At 34.6% G+C, this 23,707-nt stretch overlaps 1 protein-coding gene across 1 annotated transcript; it reads left to right on the top strand.

Moving 5' to 3' along the window:
- Positions 1-572: 572 nt before the first annotated feature.
- On the top strand, positions 573-23,144 carry LOC144353111 (sphingomyelin phosphodiesterase 5-like). Its single transcript, XM_085500781.1, has 7 exons — positions 573-676; positions 1,823-2,796; positions 6,495-6,570; positions 8,246-8,386; positions 20,539-20,628; positions 22,333-22,580; positions 22,771-23,144. Exons 2-7 carry the CDS (start codon positions 2,026-2,028, stop codon positions 22,855-22,857), a joined length of 1,413 nt encoding a protein of 470 aa, XP_085356907.1. The 5' UTR covers positions 573-676; positions 1,823-2,025; the 3' UTR covers positions 22,858-23,144.
- Positions 23,145-23,707: the final 563 nt, after the last annotated feature.

The following is a 23,707-nucleotide window of genomic DNA, read 5'->3' as shown; positions in this document are numbered from 1 at the left end:
ACATTTGCCAAAACTGAAAACCACGGGCGAATCAATTACAAATAAGACTTGTTGTTGTTTTTTGTTTTGTTTTCTTTAAAAAATTAATAATCCAAACATTAATATGGCTCTTGTCAGCAACTGCACTTTGAACATTTAAAAAAAAAAGCCAGGAGATACAAAAGTGATATGTTACCTGACAATAGAATGTTAATAAAAAAAATAATGACTTGTATTGTAACGCACAATATGTCAAACAGGGACGCCTTGACCATTAAAAAGTTAAAAAGGGACACCTTGTTCATTTTGAAGCGTTATCTACAGATTCCTTCTTGGGTGCCTTGCATACTAGCACCCGTTGATCAGTTTCGTTGTGTGTGTTCGAGTTTCGCGTTAAAATGACAACAGAAAACAAAGGACAAATAAACAAACGTGTCCCATGATTTTTTTGTTAAATCCCTGTGATTGACATTCCATTTCTATTAACCGTGACCTCGTAGCCGTGTGTACATGTCCTTACAAGCACAAAGACCAAAGGCAAACGCCCATCGACCCACACGCCGACCAGCATTGTGGTTAGGTCAAAGGTCATAGCGGGCGTCATGCAGAAACGCTTTTTATTCACGCGTCGGTCGTCAACGTATGGGTTTGTAGACGATATCGATGTGACGTGGTGGAGTTATCTGTCTTCTCACAGGTTAGTATTTTCTGGGAACTTGTGTGAATTCTATAATAGTTTATGCGGGAAATGGTTTTCAGGATCGGATTTCTCGCATAAGCATCTGATCCTCGGATTTTTACAATATGGTTGTTTACAAAACTCAGATAAAAAAAAAACATGTTCACCAAATTACCTTCTGAACAGAAAATATATCTGTATCTCCAAAATTTGTTTAGTTATCTATTGTGAAAACAAATCATATGTAGTTTTGAAATGGGTATCATGGTTGTCATCAATTACTGTAAAATGACTAATTTTTACTGAATTTATATTTCGCTGATTAATCATTTCAGGTATATTCAGTGGGTTTTAAAATCACGGTTACTACTACTAGTATATCATTTAGATAATGTGTTCTATGTTAAATTTTACATATTCACTGGGTTTTAATTTAGCACATTTTCCAGTCAGCGAAATAAGCAAAATTAAAACCCAGTGAATAATAAACCCTTCTACAGTACTGGTAATAGTACATTTGAATGGGTAATATTTTTTTTTGTGTGTATGAAATAATGCTTAAACATAAATTTCTATGAAAATAATTCCAAAAAATTTTTGTTTTTGCATATTTTTAGGTAGTTTTTCTCAAAAAATACCTTTTTCATTGAAAAACAAAACTGAAAAAATAATTAAATCCATATTTATGTACCAGGTAACTCATTTACATCTATTTTATGTTGAATACTCACAATGACATTCACATTTTGCTTGTTTTTGTTTTTTTTGTATATTTCTGTAATTGTTCTGGAAATTTTGGATCAAATGGGCACATTTTGTCTTGATCAAACTGTGAATTTGTAGACAATACAAAAAGCTGTTGCTTTCTAGGGAAAGAAAACATGTACATGTGTTGTTAGTGGTGCTGTTTGCATTGGAGTATACCGGGTCCACTAACTTCAGATACTAGTATTTTAATTTCGGTCGATATATATATTACCGGTATTCTATCCGAAATATACATTTTAAAATTTATTTTTAATTCAGACAATTCCTGCCACACTACACCTATAAATAAAAACGTATATACCTCATTCAAATTTCCGATACTATTTCGAAAATATTGTCTTAACATTAATCACACGTATGCTTTCAGTTCTTATTTTTATTTTGTTCTTATTTCAGTTTATTGAGAATTGTCACAGACGCCTGTATCCATATTCAATGAGGCCCTCCGATATTGAGACTTTAAAACAGTTGCATTTTATACGTTTTTGCCATAAGATACTCTATGCAGTTAAAGACCTGACACTACTGCTGTTGACGGCGAATATTCAACACCATTTTTCATAGTTTAGCAGAGGCTATTCAATCTGTATATTTTAAATATGTTGCTTGGAAATCACTATCCGAACATTTATTTGAAGTGTATTGGTGACCTTTCTGTTCTTCTTGGCAGAAAACTTCCACTTTGGTTATTGGATGGGTTTCTTTCTTACATTATACCAATACCACCGGAAAACAAAACAATTTTCTTCTTTAAATCGTTATTTATAGCACCACTGTATTTTTGTCTTCTACTTCTCTCATTGCCTCTCAAATTATTTCTATTTCCCGTCTATGCAATAACTGGAAAGTACAGAGCACCCTACACATATACGCAATCCAGGCAAACAAAAAACAAACTCTTACAATTCAAGAAAAATTACACAGTGTGTTGTGCAAATATTTGCTCAATTAGTGAAATGTGCGGACGGTTGAATAATTTTAACCATGTCAGAACTAGATGTACCAAAATTGGCAATCTCGTGGTGCGATCACAGTTTGCAGATATTGCCTTGAGTAAGATAACAATCAATGAAGACGACATGGATTCGCATATCATGACTTCCTTCCCTCCATCCATTGATTTCTTCTGCTTCCAAGAAATCTCAGACATTGCACGGAGTGGTGCATCTTCTTTGATTGGCCAGCTAAGCATTTATTTTGATTATTTTGTCTACAATATTGGTGGAGTTGGATGGACCACTTATTTTCATGTTATGGACAGTGGTCTGTTAGTTGCAAGTCGCTATCCTATTTTAAATGTTCAGTTTCAACCATTCTCACATGCCTGTGATGGACACAATCTGGGAACTTTTGGATTAGTGTCAGTTAAGGTAGGCAATACAATATATTCTATAATTCACATACATCACAATATATGTACTTCTGGTCACTATGACTATAAATCACAGGTCACTATGACTATACAACACTGGTCACTATGACCATACATCACAGGTCACTATGACTACATATTTCACAGGTCACTATTACTATACATCGCAGGTCACTATGACTTTACATCACATGTCACTATGACTATAAATCACAGGTCACTATGACTATAAATCACAGGTCACTATGACTATACAACACTAGTCACTATGACCATACATCACAGGTCACTATGACTACATACTTCACAGGTCACTATGACTATACATCACAAGTCACTATGACTATACATCACAGGTCACAATAACTATACATCACAGGTCACTATGACTACATCACAGGTCACTATGACTATACATCACTGGTCACTATGACTGTATATCACAGGTCACAATAACTATACATCACAGGTCACTATGACTATACATCACAGGTCACAATAACTATACATCACAGGTCACTATGACTATACATCACAGGTCACTATAACTATACATCACAGATCACTGACTATACATCACAGGTCACTATCACTATACATCACAGGTCACTATGACTGTACATCACTGGTCACTATGACTACACATCACTGGTCACTATAACTATACATCACAGGTCACTATGACTATAAATCACTGGTCACTATGACTATACATCACTGGTCACTATGACTATATATCACAGGTCACTATGACTATACATCACAGGTCACTATGACCATACATCACAGGTCACTATAACTATACATCACAGGTCACTACGACTGTACATCACTGGTCACTATGACTATACATCACAGGTCACTATGACTATACATCACAGGTCACTATGACTATACATCACAGGTCTCTGTGACTGTATATCACAGGTCACAATAACTATACATCACAGGTCACTATGACTATACATCACAGGTCACTATGACTATACATCACAGGTCACTATGACTATACATCACAGGTCACTATGACTATACATCACAGGTCTCTGTGACTATATATCACAGGTCACAATAACTATACATCACAGGTCACTATGACTATACATCACAGGTCACTATGACTATATATCACATGTCACTATGACTATACATCACAGGTCACTATGACTACATACTTCACAGGTCACTATGACTATACATCACAGGTCACTGACTATACATCACAGGTCACTATGATTATACATCACATGTCACTATGACTACATACTTCACAGGTCACTATGACTATACATCACAGGTCACTATGACTACATACTTCACAGGTTACTAGTACTATACATCGCAGGTCACTATGACTATAAATCACAGGTCACTATGACTATACATCACAGGTCACTATGACTATAAATCACAGGTCACTATGACTATACAACACTGGTCACTATGACCATACATCACAGGTCACTATGACTACATACTTCACAGGTCACTATGACTATACATCGCAGGTCACTATGACTATACATCACATGTCACTATGACTATAAATCACAGGTCACTATGACTATACATCACAGGTCACTATGACTATAAATCACAGGTCACTATGACTATACAACACTAGTCACTATGACCATACATCACAGGTCACTATGACTACATACTTCACAGGTCACTATGACTATACATCACAAGTCACTATGACTATACATCACAGGTCACAATAACTATACATCACAGGTCACTATGACTATACATCACTGGTCACTATGACTGTATATCACAGGTCACAATAACTATACATCACAGGTCACTATGACTATACATCACAGGTCACAATAACTATACATCACAGGTCACTGTGACTATACATCACAGGTCACTATAACTATACATCACAGATCACTGACTATACATCACAGGTCACTATCACTATACATCACAGGTCACTATGACTGTACATCACTGGTCACTATGACTACACATCACTGGTCACTATAACTATACATCACAGGTCACTATGACTATAAATCACTGGTCACTATGACTATACATCACTGGTCACTATGACTATATATCACAGGTCACTATGACTATACATCACAGGTCACTATGACCATACATCACAGGTCACTATAACTATACATCACAGGTCACTATGACTGTACATCACTGGTCACTATGACTATACATCACAGGTCACTATGACTATACATCACAGGTCACTATGACTATACATCACAGGTCTCTGTGACTATATATCACAGGTCACAATAACTATACATCACAGGTCACTATGACTACATCACAGGTCACTATGACTATATATCACAGGTCACTATGACTATACATCACAGGTCACTATGACTACATACTTCACAGGTCACTATGACTATACATCACAGGTCACTGACTATACATCACAGGTCACTATGATTATACATCACATGTCACTATGACTACATACTTCACAGGTCACTATGACTATACATCACAGGTCACTATGACTACATACTTCACAGGTTACTATGACTATACATCACAGGTCACTGACTATACATCACAGGTCACTATGACTATACATCACATGTCACTATGATTACATACTTCACAGGTTACTATGACTATACATCACAGGTGACTGACTTTACATCACAGGTCACTATGACTATACATCACTGGTCTCTATGACTATACATCACTGGTCTCTATGACTATACATCACAGGTCACTATGACTTTACATCACAGGTCACTATGACTTTACATCACAGGTCACTATGACTATACATCACTGGTCTCTATGACTATACATCACAGGTCACTATAACTATACATCACAGGTCACTATGACTATACATAATAATAATAATAATAATAATAATAATAATAATAATAATAATAATAATAATAATAATAATAATAATAATGTTTATTTGCCATAGATTACATAAAAAATAACAATACAGCAATAAATAATAACTAACAAATATTGATAAATAATAATAATATTAATCTATGGCTGGGAAACAGAAATTAGCTCATGCAGAGCTAGTCTAGTCTTTTTCCCATCAAAATATATTTTTAAATAGCTATTTATTAAAAAGGGCAATCAAGTAGACAGAAAAAAAAAACTTATTTACAATGGTTTGCTTACACACCGATACATGTTTGTATGCCTCTATATATACATATTGGAATATATCTATGGATGATTACAGTGGATTAAATAGTCTTTCACTTCTTTTTTAAAATTTGCTCGAATACGAATCAATTGGATATCCAGGGGTAAGCTGTTCCAAATTTTAGTTCCCTGGTAATCGACTGAAAACTGACCCAAATTTGTCTTTTTCATTGGTAGAAGAAAGTTTGAATTATCCCTAGGTCACTATGACTATACATCACAGGTCACTATGACTATACATCACAGGTCACTGTTACTATACATCACAGGTCACTATGACTATACATCACATGTCACTATTACTATACATCACAGGTCACTATTACTATACATCACAGGTCACTATTACTATACATCACAGGTCACTATTACCATACATCACAGGTCACTATTACTATACATCATAGGTCACTATGACTATATCATGTACCAGGAATTAGATATACTACCGGTAGTATGTATACTGTAGTACATGCTTATGTAAAACAAATTTTTCGTATGTTTCATTTATAGGTAGACTTAGGTATAACAGAAAATGGCATGAATGCTGTTGGTTACTTAGCAACTACTCATCTACAGGCTTATCCAGGTACAGTTTAAAAGTGACTTAAGCCAATTTAAGCCAAATTCAAATTTTGTGCAATTTAGCATTATACAAAAATGTAGTACAAATGTGTATGCAATGCATTACGGGAGATAACCTCCCATTGTATATAAAGGAAAACTAGTAATACCTTGGAAACTCACTAAATTATATGTAATTTTTTTAATGATTGCAAAATGTTGTATTTTGTATCAATAATATTATATGCCTGATGACCTAATCTGACCCACTGACGACCTAATCTGACCCACAGATGACCTAATCTGACCCACAGATGACCTAATCTGACTCACCGATGACCTAATCTGACCTACCGATGACCTAATCTGTACCACAGATGACTTAATCTGACCCACAGATGACCTAATCTGACCCACTGATGACCTAATATGACCCACCGATGACCTAATCTGTCCCACCGATGACCTAATCTGACCCACCGATGACCTAATCTATCCCACTGATGACCTAATCTGACCCACTGATGACCTAATATGACCCACTGATGACCTAATCTGTCCCACCGATGACCTAATCTGACTCACAGATGACCTAATCTGACCCACCAATGACCTAATCTATCCCACTGATGACCTAATCTGATTCACTGATGACCTAATCTGACCTACCGATGACCTAATCTGATCCTCTGATGACCTAATCTGACCCTCTGATGACCTACTATGACCCACTGATGACCTAATCTGACTCACCGATGACCTAATCTGACCAACTGATGACCTAATCTGACACACTGATTACCTAATCTGACCCTCTGATGATCTACTATGACCCACCGATGACCTAATCTGACTCACCGATGACCTAATCTGTCCCACCGATGACCGAATCTGACTCACCGATGACCTAATCTGACCTACCGATGACCTAATCTGACCTACCGATGACCTAATCTGTTCCACCGATGACCTAATCTGACCCACAGATGACCTAATCTGACCCACTGATGACCTAATCTATCCCACTGATGACCTAATCTGACTCACCGATGACCTAATCTGACCTACCGATGACCTAATCTGACCTATCGATGGCCTAATCTGACCCACTGATGACCTAATCTGACCCACTGATAACCTAATCTGACACACTGATGACCTAATCTGACCCACTGATTACTTAATCTGACACACTGATTACCTAATCTGACCCACTGATGACTTAATCTGACCGACAGATGACCTAATATGACCCACTGATGACCTAATCTGACCCACTGATGACCTAATCTGACCCACTGATGACCTAATCTGACACACTGATTACCTAATCTGACACACTGATTACCTAATCTGACACACTGATTACCTAATCTGACACACTGATTACCTAATCTGACCTACTGATGACTTAATCTGACCGACAGATGACCTAATATGACCCACTGATGACCTAATCTGACACACTGATTACCTAATCTGACCCACTGATGACCTAATCTGACACACTGATGACCTAATCTGACCCACAGATTACCTAATCTGACACACTGATTACCTAATCTGACCTACTGATGACTTAATCTGACCGACAGATGACCTAATATGACCCACTGATGACCTAATCTGACACACTGATGACCTAATCTGACCCACAGATGACCTAATCTGACCCTCCGATGATCTATTTCATTTTCTAGGCAGCAATGAACTACATCAATCTCAGTTGAATGAAATTGTTTCCTGGCAACATGAATTCCAACAGAAATGTCAAATGGATGGCGAAATAGTTGCCTTTGATGTTTTGTGTGGTGATTTTAACTTTGATAACATGTCTCCAGGTAAGTGCATGCATTATAAAGTTGTTTATTATGATGGTAGAATGGAGGTACTATACCCTGGCAGTATAATTGGAATGTAGCAATCTATGATATGAATCCTGATGAAATATCAACCTTTTGATGCTCGATGAACACTTGTCGATTTCTAAGAATTATTTTTAGCTGAATTTCAAAATTGAAGATAGAAATGAGGACTCCATTGGTGGCACCTATACTCCCATATAAAAGAGCCGCCCCTTCCCTCCAATACTGTTTATGTGATGTCAGTTAGTTTTAAATTAACCTTTTGAGTGTCATCATTTTTCCTGGCAAAATTTTGCTAGTTTTATAACCATAGAACAGAACTAGCATGCATACTGTCCTGTTTACTGTACTGTTGTTATAGCTCAAGCTACAGTATTCGCTGTTTCCTCTCGTCCGAGAATGCTATCTGGCCGATATGCAAGCATACAAGATTAGCTTAAATTTTAGCCTGTATTTGGTGTAGCCTGAACACAAATATATTCCCTTTTTTCATCTGTCATACTCTTTTGTTTATTTACAATTTAAATTATTTTATATACCTGTGTATGTGTGTTATTAAAATAGCCCATGTGCAATTCACAAATCTGCATTTTATTTATAACAACTCTAGTCTTTCACTATATTTCCATCAAACATGTGCAGGTCAGAAAATGTGACAGTTTACAATTGAATATTTCATGTCAGCTCATGCAAATTGTTTTTCGGTCGATGCTAGTTATTAATATATTAATATTCTATGTAAAATGAGGGTAGATTATATATATATTTAGTACTTGTACACAAATGTACCTTTTAATTCCTAAAACCTCGCCCTGGTTGACCCAGCGATGTGCCCTCACACAACTGTGTTGGATATTGCACATAGGTACATTTAGCATACACAGACATGTAACAAGATCTGATGAATTTATTTCTACAGTGTCTGATTTTCTTTTATTTGACTGTAAAATACCTTATTTTCACTACTTTAGCTGAAGGAATGATTCAGTGAAAATAAAATGTATCTTATTTTCGTATGTTTTACATTCAACTTATCAAATCAGTGGAATTAAAACTCCATACAAAACACTTTTCAGCTAAAATGAATTATTTTACAGTATATATTTGATTTTTTTATTACATACATCTTGGCTTGTATTATTTTTACTATTCCCAGGGCTTTCATGATTTACTTTAAAAAAAATATACCAACATTAAATGATCAATGAAAATTTAACTAAATTTAATAAATAAATATATGAAAAAAATATTAAAATAAACATATCCCAAATTAGGATTTTATTTTAATCAAATTGCTCCTGTTTTTTTCATCATTTTAAAAGTTGCATCTAATTATTCTTACCTCCAGTGAGTCTCTGCATGGCTGAAAGACCAATAAACTATTCAACTATTTTTTTGCTATTATATGCTGCACAAATTTTGCAGATTTAATCAATTCATCAACAGAGGGCGCTATGAATGGCAAATTCAGTGGGGGAAAAAAGGATAGGCCCTTTTTGCTGGGAAAGGATTGACCAGCTTTGTTAATAATAATAATAATAATAATATTTTATTAGCCTTTGAAACGGCGTAAAAAGTAACAGACAAGTCAACAACAACAAGAAAAGAGAAGAAAAGAAAAACAATCTATAAGAAGCATTAATTCATACATGTAAATCATTCAGTTTCTCGTTTCTGAATTTCCATAGGTGGGTGAGAAAGTTTCGGATTTCGTTTGATGTATTATTTCCCAAATCCTTATTGATTGCCCATGAAGCATCACTGAAGAGAAAATTAAATTTGAAATTAATTCCTCCTGAGAAAAATCTATGTACAATAGTTGGTTCTCCACCACTTTCGACTATTGTATTGGTCAGTGCTGAATATAATTTACTTCTCAAGTGGTTAGTTGATTTGCAAAGAAATAAAAAGTGATAAACATCCTCCTTTCCATCATTACAAAGCTTACATACCCCGTCACCTTTATAATTTTCCCATCCTGTTTTATTCCCTTCCAAGTCTATTGCGTTTGACCTCACCTGAAAGAGTGAGATGCCATGATGATCAAGGGGATCCTTTATATAATTTTCCTTTTTATTGTTGTGTTTAATCCAACCATAGTGCTTTAGGGATTTCATGTCTTGAATAGTTTCAACAAAACGCTTTATTTCATTTTCTTCACTAATTTTATAGAAACTTTTAATCCAACTAATATTCTGTGGTCTTTTTAGGCCATAAACATGATCCATACCATTTTGAATTAGAATATTGTTGATATATTTTGGCCAGTTCCAAGCAAGTTTAGCCTTGTTCTGATATGATTCATGTAGTTTAGAGAAAACTATTTTGGTCCACCTGGTATCATTCATCTTTTGTATTCTGTCCAAATACTGTATTCGCGATTTATCGTGAATAAAGTTGATGTCTTGCCATCCTAAATCTCCCAATATTGCTGGGCATGCTGCATTCCTATTAACTTTAAAGAGAAACTTGCCAAATTGATACTGGATGCTTTTAAGTTTGTTTTTATTCACTGTACTTTCTGACAGCCATACACTAGATCCATAGTTAATTGATGGCATGATTATATTTTGCCACAGGACATCACCATATTCAAATCTATTGTAACTGTTATGTTGGTTTATGATTGATTTACTGTATGCTAATATTTTCGTTGCTTTTTTATAAGTTTCCATAAAATGTGAATGATCCTTCAATGATTTTGAAATAATGATGCCTAAGTATTTGTATGTTTTAGTTTCTTTAAGTGTTAAATTTCCTAATTTCCAAATTGTTTCTTTTTTATGTAACTTCTTTCCAAAATACATTATCTGGGATTTGGATTGATAAAAGCTCAATTTCCATTGCTCTGCACATGTTGATGCAATATCTAACATATTTTGCAGTTCAACTGCGTTATTTGCTATGAGGACTATGTCATCTGCCCAGAATAAACCAGGTATTAATTGTGTTTCAATCATTACCCCTAGTTTAGATTTGTATAACATTTTGGCGAATTCATTAATGTACTGTAAAATGACTAATTTTCACTGGGTTTAAATTTCACTGATTTACCATTTCAGGCATATTCAGTGGGTTTTAAATTCACGGTTTCGTCATTTAGATAATGTGTTCTATGCTAAAGTTTACATATTCACTGGGTTTTAATTTAGCGCATTTTCCAGTCAGCGAAATAAGCTAAATTAAAACCCAGTGAACAATTACCCCCTTTACAGTAAATTGAGAATAGTAAAGGACTTAGTACACACCCTTGTTTAACCCCTTCATTAGTTTTGAAATAATCTGTTTCAATATCATTAAAATTGTCATACATGTCATCAATTATATCCCATGGCTTCCCTCTGATTCCTGCATTCCATAAACAAACTCGCAACCCATCTCTCCAGACTCTATCGAAGGCCTTAGAAAAATCAAGGAAGGCAACATAAGTTAATTTATTATTTGTTTTCCGCATGGAAGCAATGCCTTTAAGTATGAACACATTTTCCTCACATCGTCTATCTTTCCTAAAACCACCCTGAATTTCGCCTAGTAAATCAGTTCCTTCAACAAATTTCTTTAGTTTTGTTTCTACTATTTTAGCATATACTTTTGACACAGATGAGTTTAAGGTTATACCTCTATAGTTATTTAAGTCTTTCATGTCTCCTTTTTTATGAATTGGTTTTACAACTCCTTTTTTCCATTCATCTGGTATTTTACTATCCCTCAGACATGATTGAAATAGAACCGTTAAGGATTGTACTATTGATTCCCCACCATTTTTAATGAACTCATTGACTATGTTGTCAGGGCCACATGCTTTACCCGTTTTACAAGATTTTATTGCATTGTGAACATCGTCCTCGGTTATGTCAATAGAATTAATTACTGGAAATTTAATGTTGTCTTTATGTTTGATTTTACCATTTCTAATTAGGCTCAGTTCCTCCATAATTTGATTATGGAAATTTGTTTCTTTTTTTCCTAGATCTTTATTTATTTCCCCCGCTGTATTCCAATAGTGTTTAGGGTTATTTTTGACTATATCTTGGTTTGTTGTTATACGATTACCATTGCATAAGACATCATAGATACATGTTTTTTTGATATTATTTTTTGGACTTCTTATATCATTCCAGAACATTTTTGAAGATTTTCCTCCTCGTTTAGCAATATCAACACTACATTTAACTTTATACTCTAATATTTTAGTATTAATTAGTCCCCGTTCGGACGCAGTCCGAAAACGGGGACTTATGTATTGCCCTGTGTGCGTGCGTCCGTCCGTCCGTCCGTTCGTCCGTGATCACCTGTATCTCGAACATGCATGGACCGATTGAGTTCAAACTTCACTCATACATCACACATTATATGGGACATATGCACATGCATTTTTTTCATGATCCGATTAACGATAGCCGAATAGCGGCCATTTTAAGGCCGAAAATGCATCAAAATCGCACATTTTCACCATTCCGGACCCGGATCTCAGTTATGCATGGACGGATTTTGTTCAAATTTGGTACATACATTAAACATAATAGGACCTTGATGCACGTCATTTTTTTTTTTGGATCGGGTTCGAAATAGCCGACTGGCGGCCATTTTGTTTTAAAGAATTCAGTTCTGGATCCGTATCTGAGACATGCTTGGATTGATCAAGTTCAAACTTCACACACACAAGGTACATCATGTCACAAATATGTATGTGTATTTGTTTCATGATCTCATTAACGATAGCCAAATGGCGGCCGCTTTAAGGCCGAAAATGCATTGAAATTGCACATTTTCACCATTCCGGACCCGTATCTCAGTTATGCATGGATGGATTTTGTTCAAATTTGGTACATACATTAAACATAATAGGACCTTGATGCACGTCTTTTTTTTTTTCGGATCAAGTTCGAAATGGCCGACTGGCGGCCATTTTGTTAAAGAATTCAGTTCTGGATCCGTATCCAAGACATGTCTGGATTGATCAAGTTCAAACTTCACACACACATGGTACATCATGTCACAAATAGATATGTGCCTTTGTTTCATGATCTGCTTAACAATAGCGAAATGATGGCCATTTTAAGGCCGAAAATGCATCAAAATCACGTATTTTCACAATTCCAGAACCGGATCTCAGTCATGCATGGATGGATGGATTTTGTTCAGATTTAGCACAATGTGTTGTACATATGCAGGTGCATTTCGGTCATGATCTGCTTTGAATGTATATGTCACTCAAATATGAACGGAACGGGGACGTGTCATTGACAATGACTTGTTTTATTATGTGCTTCTATTTTATGTTCAATATAAGTAGACCAGAGTTGATCTCCATGTGTTTCTTTTTTCTCATCTGCTGGTAGTTTTGCCCATTGTCTATATTGTCTACAAGCATCCCTTCTATCATTAATGGCATCTCTGATCTCTTTATCCCACCATCCTTTACCTCTATTATTGATTACTTTCTTTCCAACACACTTGTTGGCTACTTCAAATAGATTTGTTGACTCCCATGTGCGAAGCACAAAATGGGAGTCTTTGCAGTTAGTGTGTCTGTATGTGTGTGTGTGGGTGTGTGTGTATGTATGTGTGTATGTGCATGTGTATGTGTGTCCGACTGTTCCACTGCTATCTCAAGAACCATACATCGGTTTTTGATGAAACTTGGTGCATAGATGCTCTGGGCCAATGCGCAGATTTAATTAGGTTTTGGTAAAAATCCATGCTCGTTAATTACCTAATTTGCATGATAATTAGCTAATTTTTAGCTGTTCTATGACTGTTCCACTGATATCTAAAGAACCACTCATTGGATTTTGATGAAACTTGGTACATAGATGCTCTGAACATATGCGCAGATTTGATTAGTTTTTGGTAAAAATCTGTGCATATTAATTACCTAATTTGCATGATAATTAGCTAATTTTTAGCGGTTCCATGACTGTTCCACTGATATCTAAACAACCACTCATTGGATTTTGATGAAACTTTGTACATACATGCTCTGAACTAATGCTAGGTTATGATTAGTTTTTGGTAATAATCCGTGGATACTAATTACCTAATTTGCATAATGATTAGTCAATTTTCGGTTTTTCCACTGATATCTCAAGTACTAATCATCACATTTCAATGAAACTTGGTACATAGATGTCATATGACACTGCACAGACCTGATAGTTTTTATGGTAATATCAGTACATATAGTTACCTAATTTGCATAATTAATTAATTTTCAGCTTTTGATATAAGTAGTGAGCATTACATTTCAATGAAACTTGGTACTTACATACTCAAGGACTATGCAGAGATTGATTGTTTCGGATAAATATTTGTGTATATTAATCACCTAATTTGCATAATTAGTTAATTTTCAGCTTTTCCATGGGTATCTCAAGTACTAATCATCGCATTTCAATGAAACTTGGTACATAGATCCTTTAGGACTATGCAGAGACCTGATTAGTTTCAGGGTAAATAATTGTGCATATTAATTACCTAATTTGCATAATTAACCAATTTACAACTTTCACACTGATATCTCAGGTACTAATCATCACATATCAATGAATGTTTATACATGGATGCTGTAGAACAATAGACAGACCTGGATAATTGTGGGTTAAAATCTGTACATATTAATTACCCAATTTGCATAATTAACCAATTTTAAGCTTTCACACTGATATCTAAAGTACTAATTTCCATTTTAATGAAACTTAGTACAAAGATGCTCTAGGACAATGTACAAACCTAATTAGTTTGGGGTAAAACTCTGTTCATATTATTTCCCTAATTAGCATAATAATTCATAATTTTTTGGTTCTAATCACATTTCAATTAAACTTGGTACATAGAGTTTTTGTTACATTGCGCAGACCTCATTAGTTTTACAATCAAATCTGTTCATGTTAATTTTCTGATTTGCATAATTAGTTTTCAGCTAAGTAATTTCAAATTATATTTAATGTGTCTCCAATACTCTCAGCACATGGGAGTTCTTTCTAAGCTTTCTTTGATTTTCCATTGTAACCACAGTGTATTTGGATCATATTCTTTTGTTTCTATTGTCCAATTACCAAACAATTTTGAGAGCTCTTCCTGGAAAGGTCTCTAGTCCTGGTCGTAAGTTAATTTCCAACTTTCTTTTTTAGGCTTATTTTTTTGGTTACCTGTAGCATGGTTCAAATGTAAAATCATGACATTGTGGTCACTTCCCAAATGGTATTTTGAGTTATCATCTATTAGGAATTTCAGAGATTTTTCCTCTAAATTTTTAGAAATCAAGAAGTAATCAATAATAGAATGTTGTTTATTCCTGAACCAAGTAAATTTCCCTTCCACACAAGGCAGAGTATTTGCAAGAATAAGACCAGAATCGTTCCAAAAATCAATTAGATTACGGCCATTGTAATTGCAATTTTGTTATTAGTCCAAGAAAATTGTTCAGCTTGGAATGTGTCTGAATCCCTCATTAGTATGCAAGAATGTAGGAATGTACCAAGAAAATTGTTTTTCTTGAGTAAATTGTAGTGCATTTTACTTATGAATGGTCAAAAAGTGCATGGAGATTTTATGAAAATGTGTGGATGTTAACAGAATGATGTCGTTTGGTCACAGTTGCGCAATAAATGATGGACTATTTTGGGCGTAGCTATAAAATGTGTCACCGAAGTACTCACACGTGTGCATGGATTCCAATAGTTTGTGCTGTGAAGAAACTCCATTAGAAAATAAGTATTGTGTAATTTGTAGTGAGAATGTATTCAAATAGATTTATGTTTATGAATCTTGTTTCTTTTCAAAGTGTATTTATATAATAAAAATTGTTTATGAAAATGTTTTTTATACTTTTTCGATGGATTGAATTTACAAATGATGAGTTATTTTGTTATACCATTACTTGAATTGTGTGTTACGAATTTCTGATAGTTTAGGCTTTGTGTTCTTGCGAACGGGAAGACATTTACTGGTGTACAGTGGACATCGATAAAAGCGAACGTATTTCGAAAGTTGTGAAATCATGCTACTGTTTTGGCATTATACAACTTGCAGTTCCCTTTTGATGGATTTTGTGTGACTGGCCGTGTTATCGAACTGTAGTATTATGTAAATCTGTCCCGGGAAAATCTGCAAGCAAAGTTTAAATTGCCATTTTCACGCACAGTCACTTGGGGGCTGAAAATCAATAAATACTAATTTTCAATAAAAATCATCCGCTATACGTATATAAATAAACAAGTTGTGAAACACGGCACCGAGTAAATCGACACCCTGTCAGTTTCAAATGTCGATTTCTTACCTTAAAATGCGAAACAAAAATTTTAGAGGGGATCAGGTGTTACGTTAATAACCATTGTTCATAATCGCTAACTTGGTTTTATTCAAAACTGCACAAATCCTGCGTTTTCTGATGATATCCGACGATTTCATGAACGAAAATGGCCAGCAGCCAGAATCAAGGGGGATTCGCATAGAGTTCTGGGTAAATTTCAATTAAACAGTGATTTGGCTGTGGCCATGCATTTAGTCATTGTCGACTGTTTTTCTCGAATTGGTTGATTGTCATAGTCAATACGCTAAGTACAATTAAACGTCCCGAGTTGAACAGTAGTCATTTCTAAGGTTCAAAATAAATAAACAAACATGATTATTTAATTTAGTTAAGTTTCCAAAATAAATAAATAATAACACGTACCCTCATGTATACTTCAAGTTTTCATAAAAACAAAGTCAAAGTCTTTGAAATTGCTTTTCTGGTGTTCGCCAATCCATTGCTCCAAAACACACCTTTAAATACTCTTTATTTTCCCAGCATCGAGATGGCTCTGCCAACTCTTGTTTGTAGTATGCATGCTGATCAGAAACGTATTTGTGTGGTTCTTTGGCTGTCAACAAGTTCTCGGCAACCATTTGCTTCTCAGATCAATGTAAAAGAGCCATAAAGTAAAACACTATCAAAACCTGGAGTGTAGTATCTGTGAGTGACAGATTTATGATGTGGTTTATAATTATTCAGGGTGAAATGCAATTCTGTAACCATAGAAACAACAGTACCGGTATTGACTACTACAAGCACTATGGATTTATTTTTTACATGCAGGAAATTCCATTCCTGGTCCAGGGACTTAACTATCACTTCTGTAAATCCTCAGCATTATTTTTTACATGCAGGAAATTCCATTCCTGGTCCAGGGACTTAACTATCACTTCTGTAAATCCTCAGCATTATTTTTTACATGCAGGAAATTCCATTCCTGGTCCAGGGACTTAACTATCACTTCTGTAAATCCTCAGCATTATTTTTTACATGCAGGAAATTCCATTCCTGGTCCAGGGACTTAACTATCACTTCTGTAAATCCTCAGCATTATTTTTTACATGCAGGAAATTCCATTCCTGGTCCAGGGACTTAACTATCACTTCTGTAAATCCTCAGCATTATTTTTTACATGCAGGAAATTCCATTCCTGGTCCAGGGACTTAACTATCACTTCTGTAAATCCTCAGCATTATTTTTTACATGCAGGAAATTCCATTCCTGGTCCAGGGACTTAACTATCACTTCTGTAAATCCCCAGCATTATTTTTTAATTGTGCTTACAATGTGTGTAAATCTTGAACAATGTGAAATTGTATTATAAATATTAATCAATGAATATAATATATAAATAAATCAATAAATAGTAATTTGCAAAATTTATTCTAGAAAATATGTGACATTCATTGATTCATTGAGAACCTTATTTAATATTTTCTAATTTTTGACCAGAGTCAACAGTTTCTGATACATTGCTCATTCTACTCAACCGAGTTACCTGCGTATCCTGGTACGAACCTATCTTGCAACGTTTTTTACAAAAATGCCATTTGGAAAACGTTTTCTTGAATGCAAGTCGGTATTTTGTGCTCATTGTATTATATATAATGGGATTAATTGCTGAATTCAAGTAGAGTAAAATGCCAGCAATTGGATATAATTCCCAAAATATAGTTTCTGAAATAAAAACTGGACCACCAGAAATATTAAAAATTGATTGAAAGTAGATTAAATTTTCAAGCAGCAGGAGCAAAAAGAAAACCACTGTCGTTACAATCAACAGTTTAATTACTTGTTTTCGATCAGTCTGACGAGGCAGTCCATTTCTTCTTGTAACCATGGTAGAAATTAAACGATTTTGTCTCCTTAGTCTCAAGATGACCGAAGCATACAATATTGTTACCGTACAAAGTGTCAAAGTGAAAGGCGCAATATGAAATATTAACGTCATGATGTGAAGCAATTTTGATGAATAAAAACATCGAGCAAAATATAGAGAGGAAAAAATAAAAGCCAAGATCCAGGTAATAACAATTAGAACTAAAGCTCTTCGCTGGGTGCTGATAATCTTGGATTTAATTGGATGACAGATTGCGAAGTAACGCTCAATGCTCATAATCGCAATTGTGAATATTGAGGTGAACTCTGGTATGACGCTAAAGAATGTCCATACTGAACAGAGCCATTCCGTGTGGTTCTCCGCTTTGTTGTAGAAGGAATACATTTCCATCGGTATGGACGCAGACAGAAACGTCAAATCAGCGATGCTAAGATTCAGTAAATAATTGTTGACAACCGTCTGCATGGAAGCAATTGACTTAACTACGTGAATGAAAGCCACATTGCCGATAATGCCAACAACCATTATGATGGGCAATGTGATAGAGTAGATTAATTGGATACTTAGAGTTGGCATAGAGAATTCAAAAGTGAGAATATGATCTGGATTGTCATTTGAAGTTGAGTTGTCCTCAACGAAGTTCAGAACCATTGTACTAACAGTTTTGAGCATGATGCGTGAGTCTGTTATTCCAGTTAAATGTGGTTTAAGTTCAATGCTGTTGTCCATACTTTGTCACATTGTAGAGTTCATAATAACACGTCTGTATTTAAGTAAACTGTGAATTCATTTAACTGCCAACATTCAGTTTATCCAAAATAGTATAAATTGTCACACCTGCATGGGATTGGCTCTTGAAACAGTATACTGGTATAGTTTTTTAACAAAACCTGAACTCTTCTACTCACACATACATCAGCAGTAGTACCTTCTTTACACTGTTCATATGTCATCTGAAATACAGCAAGTCTTCAGTCAGTTAATATGATCCACTGCTGCCAGCCATGTTACTGTTACAACATGCATCTCCTGATATAGACCTGTTGATCAGCATCTAGTTGTGACACGTGCATTAGGTCCTGGTTTGAATTTCTATGCATATATACACATGTAAGTGTATGTGCAAATGTATCACTCCTGTTTTATATATACATGTATGCCGTACATGAGTGGTTCAGACTTCAAGCCTCGCTTTAACATATTATTGACGTACGTGTATTTCAGTGAATATTAATAAATTAGGAAATTGCCACTTGCCAGCACTTCACATAGTTTATGAGCACACAGATTTCTTTAAGTATTTCAGTGGTGTGTTTAATCTCGTTTATGGTATTAACACATCTGATTTGTTGACATTCACAAAACACATTTATTAGCACTGCTAACTTCAGGTATAGACGCAACATACAATATATACTGTAACTATATACATTGGTTGTCGGTTTTGTGCCATCTGATTTTTGATGAGAAAGTGTTCTATTTGTGCAGTTTGTTTGAAAAGATTATGTGTGTCCAATACGTCAGGGAACCTAAGAGTCTATCAGTTTATACAAAGATTACTTTGACCTCAATAAATGAGTTTTTTTTATTGGTCAATGTATAGTAACTGGTTAAGTTTTATATTTGATAATGCAAATGACTTATGGTATGATTTTACTCTCAGGGGTTTTTCTTGAAAAAAAACTGCAAGAGGGAGCACAGCAATTTAGTGGTGCCACCAAGTGGAGGAGATAGAGTTCTCCCTACCAGGGTGTGGAGTTTTTGATAATTCTAAGTTAAAGTGGAGCATTCTATGGCTTCCTTAGGGCCAAAATTACAGTCAGGTCACAGTTGAAGACACTGGCCACATGAGATCCCTGGTCAATCAGAATTTATGGTTGCCAGAGGATCTGCTCCACAGGGTAAGGGGACGCATGGCTATGGCATGAGGGTGCTGCGCCCCTGTTCCCTTGTTTAAAAAAAACCTGACTCTTATTATGTATATCATAGGTGAGAAAATTAGCTGGTCACATAAATTATTTGATGAATATAATGATTACTGTAAAGTCAAACCAGGAATGGACAAACTATGGACTGTAGGTGAGTTCATGCATGCTTTTCACAAACATGGAATATATATTCAAGGTAGAAGCCTACTCATAATTTTTGACAAAATTTGTCATAAATCACATGACAATGTTCATTTATTTATTTGTACAATCATGAAGCTAATGTCCCATGGTACAATTAAATAGCATTATTTTGTGTGTTACAGTTAAAGGGTGGCAGTCATCGCGCCGCGTCCTGTTCGATATGGGACTTATAGCAACGTATACAATGTGCGTAAATTACATTGTTTATTTACATGAAATTCGAACACGCGCTTTAAGATTTTTTAGAAACGTGTCCTAATATTTCTTGAAAATTGCATTTTTTGACACTTTTTTAAAACCCAGATTTTTTTAATAATTAAGAAAAACAAAAAAGTACTCCATCATTAACAATATATAATCCTTTCAGCCTATGTCACCAGGCTAGATTTTGAGATATTGCATAATATCTCTGCCATAGGAACCTATGGTAAAATTGTTATAATAGTGTCAAAATGGCAATTTTCAACTAAAATACAACCATCAATTTCTTGAAAATAAGGCTGGTGACCCCCAACTTTTTTTAAGTCAATATCCTTGTATTGCCTTGGAGTACAGTTTATTGCAAAATGAATAAATTCTTGGTATTTTAATTTATGACGAGACTTCTACCTTAATTGTTTTTTTTTTTGTCTATGATACTTTAATTTATATAGGTATGCATGTTAAAATTAAAAACTTATTTTATTCAGAATCAGTAAATGTAGATTGATAAAGATTTAGTTTGTAAATTGACCCTGGGTCAATCTTTAATTTCCTACTGTGATACACCTATTTAAACAGTTAGCCAGTTCCAAAACACAGATGAAACTATTGCAGGCTCCTCCTTCATGCATTAACTTCAAACGTATTGATGAATTACAAGTAATACTAATTAAGAGGAATATTTATAAAAACAAATTTATTAAAAGAGAATTAGTTTCAATTATGATAATAACTCTGATGCTTCATAGTTTCTAGAGATAACGTCATATTTCAGGACAGCACACACGTAAACATGAAGTAGTTGTATATGTGACACAATTTTTAATTATAATTTCTTTAGTACTAAATTATAGAAAACACATATAAGTAAAGAATGCTGGTGTTAAAAAACAGCGGAATTATATTGTATAATTTGTTTAAAAAATGTATTTTAATGTTTTTCCTTGGTTCAAATGACTAAAAAAAGTTTGTCTTTGTTTTTTGGGTTATGATTTGTGCAAAATAAGCGTGTATTATATATGTTAGGCCCTGTATTTATTTAGAACAAAAAAACTGCATCTTTCAGTCACTGTAACCTAGTATACTGACTTGTAATTGCTTGTTTTTATCCAAGTAGTTGGATGTAATATTCAGAAAATATTGTCAGTTTCCAAATCATGATTCTGATAATTTCAAAAGGTGTGAATACATTTTTACACAAAGAGTTGTCAGAACACATATTTGCTGTTGAATCAGTTAACCCTGTTAACCCCTAAAATTGTCAAATACTTATTTTCCAAGCTTTGTAGTTCATATTTCAACTTTCAACAGAGACAGAAAATCACATTTCCCTACTCCTTTTTATTAAAATGATGGCCGTCATTGTTTTGAAAAGCTAATTTTTGGAAGGTGACACAATGTATAAGTTTTGGAATAGTGAATAAATCAAGGAATCACATTATGATTGCAGGTACTGAAATGAGGTTACCAATGGTCTGGGATGAACAAGTATCCACTCCAGAAAAACTGAAAGCTACTCTAGATGATGACACTCTCAAAAACAAATATGTGTTTGATGCAAACATTGAAGTTACCATGACAATGAAAATGGCTTATACTCATCCTAATAAGCTGAAGAGTTGTTTGTTGAACTGGAAAGAGCCTTCAGCTGGGAAAAGAAGAGTTGATCAGATATTGTATAGTAAACACTACCCGGTAGTGAGTATACTGTTTTGGCGTGATTAACATTACAATTAGGAAATGAAATTTTTAAATAATTCTGCAATAATATGTTGAATTCCAGTTTTTGTTTATTCATCGATTCAATCAATATAGAAACAATCTAATCAAATTAAGATTATACATAAGATTATTCTGTAAAGTAATAGCAGTATGTTTTTCATTTCAGGATGTGACTGGTTTCAACTTTGTGACACAGTTAGCGCAACTTACAGACCATATTCCAGTTGTAATGTCATTTGCCACCAAAAGTTGAACTATTATCATAATAGTAGTTTATAAATAAATAAACGCTGCTCGGACTGATAAATATGATATATAGAAGATAATATTTGGTAAACGTAGTCCTAAATAACTATTAAGTGTAATTTTTCTTCTATGCTATCGATAAAGAGCCATTGCTCGAAACGTCTAGCTATTTTTAATAGTTATTTAGGACTACGATTACCAAATATTATCTTCTATATATCATATGAACTATTATCATGATGATCACATGCTACATTGTCATTTATTGGGGAATGGCCAGTTGACTATGTACTACATTGCCATTTATGGTGGAATGGCCAGTTGACTATGTACTACATTGCTATTTATGGTGGAATGGCCAGTTGGTTATGTACTACATTGTCATTTATGGTGGAATGGCCAGTTGGTTATGTACTACATTGTCATTTATGGTGGAATGGCCAGTTTACTATGTACTACATTGTCATTTATGGTGGAATTGCCAGTTGACTATGTACTACATTATCATTTATGGTGGAATGGCCAGTTGACTATGTACTACATTGTCATTCATGGTGGAATGGCCAGTTGACTATGTACTACATTGCCATTTATGGTGGAATGGTCAGTTGACTATGTACTACATTGCCATTTATGGTGGAATGGACAGTTGACTATGTACTACATTGTCATTTATGGTGGAATGGCCAGTTGACTATGTACTACATTGTCATTTATGGTGGAATGGTCAGTTGACTATGTACTACATTGCCATTTATGGTGGAATTGCCAGTTGACTATGTACTACATTGCCATTTATGGTGGAGTGGACAGTTGACTATGTACTACATTGCCATTTATGGTGGAATGGACAGTTG

This window comes from Saccoglossus kowalevskii, chromosome 6, assembly GCF_978046115.1.
Source record: "Saccoglossus kowalevskii chromosome 6, keSacKowa6.1, whole genome shotgun sequence".
Classification (NCBI taxonomy): domain Eukaryota; kingdom Metazoa; phylum Hemichordata; class Enteropneusta; family Harrimaniidae; genus Saccoglossus; species Saccoglossus kowalevskii.
The sequence above is the reverse complement of the archived record's forward strand: the minus strand, read 5'-3'. Positions and strand labels throughout refer to the sequence as shown.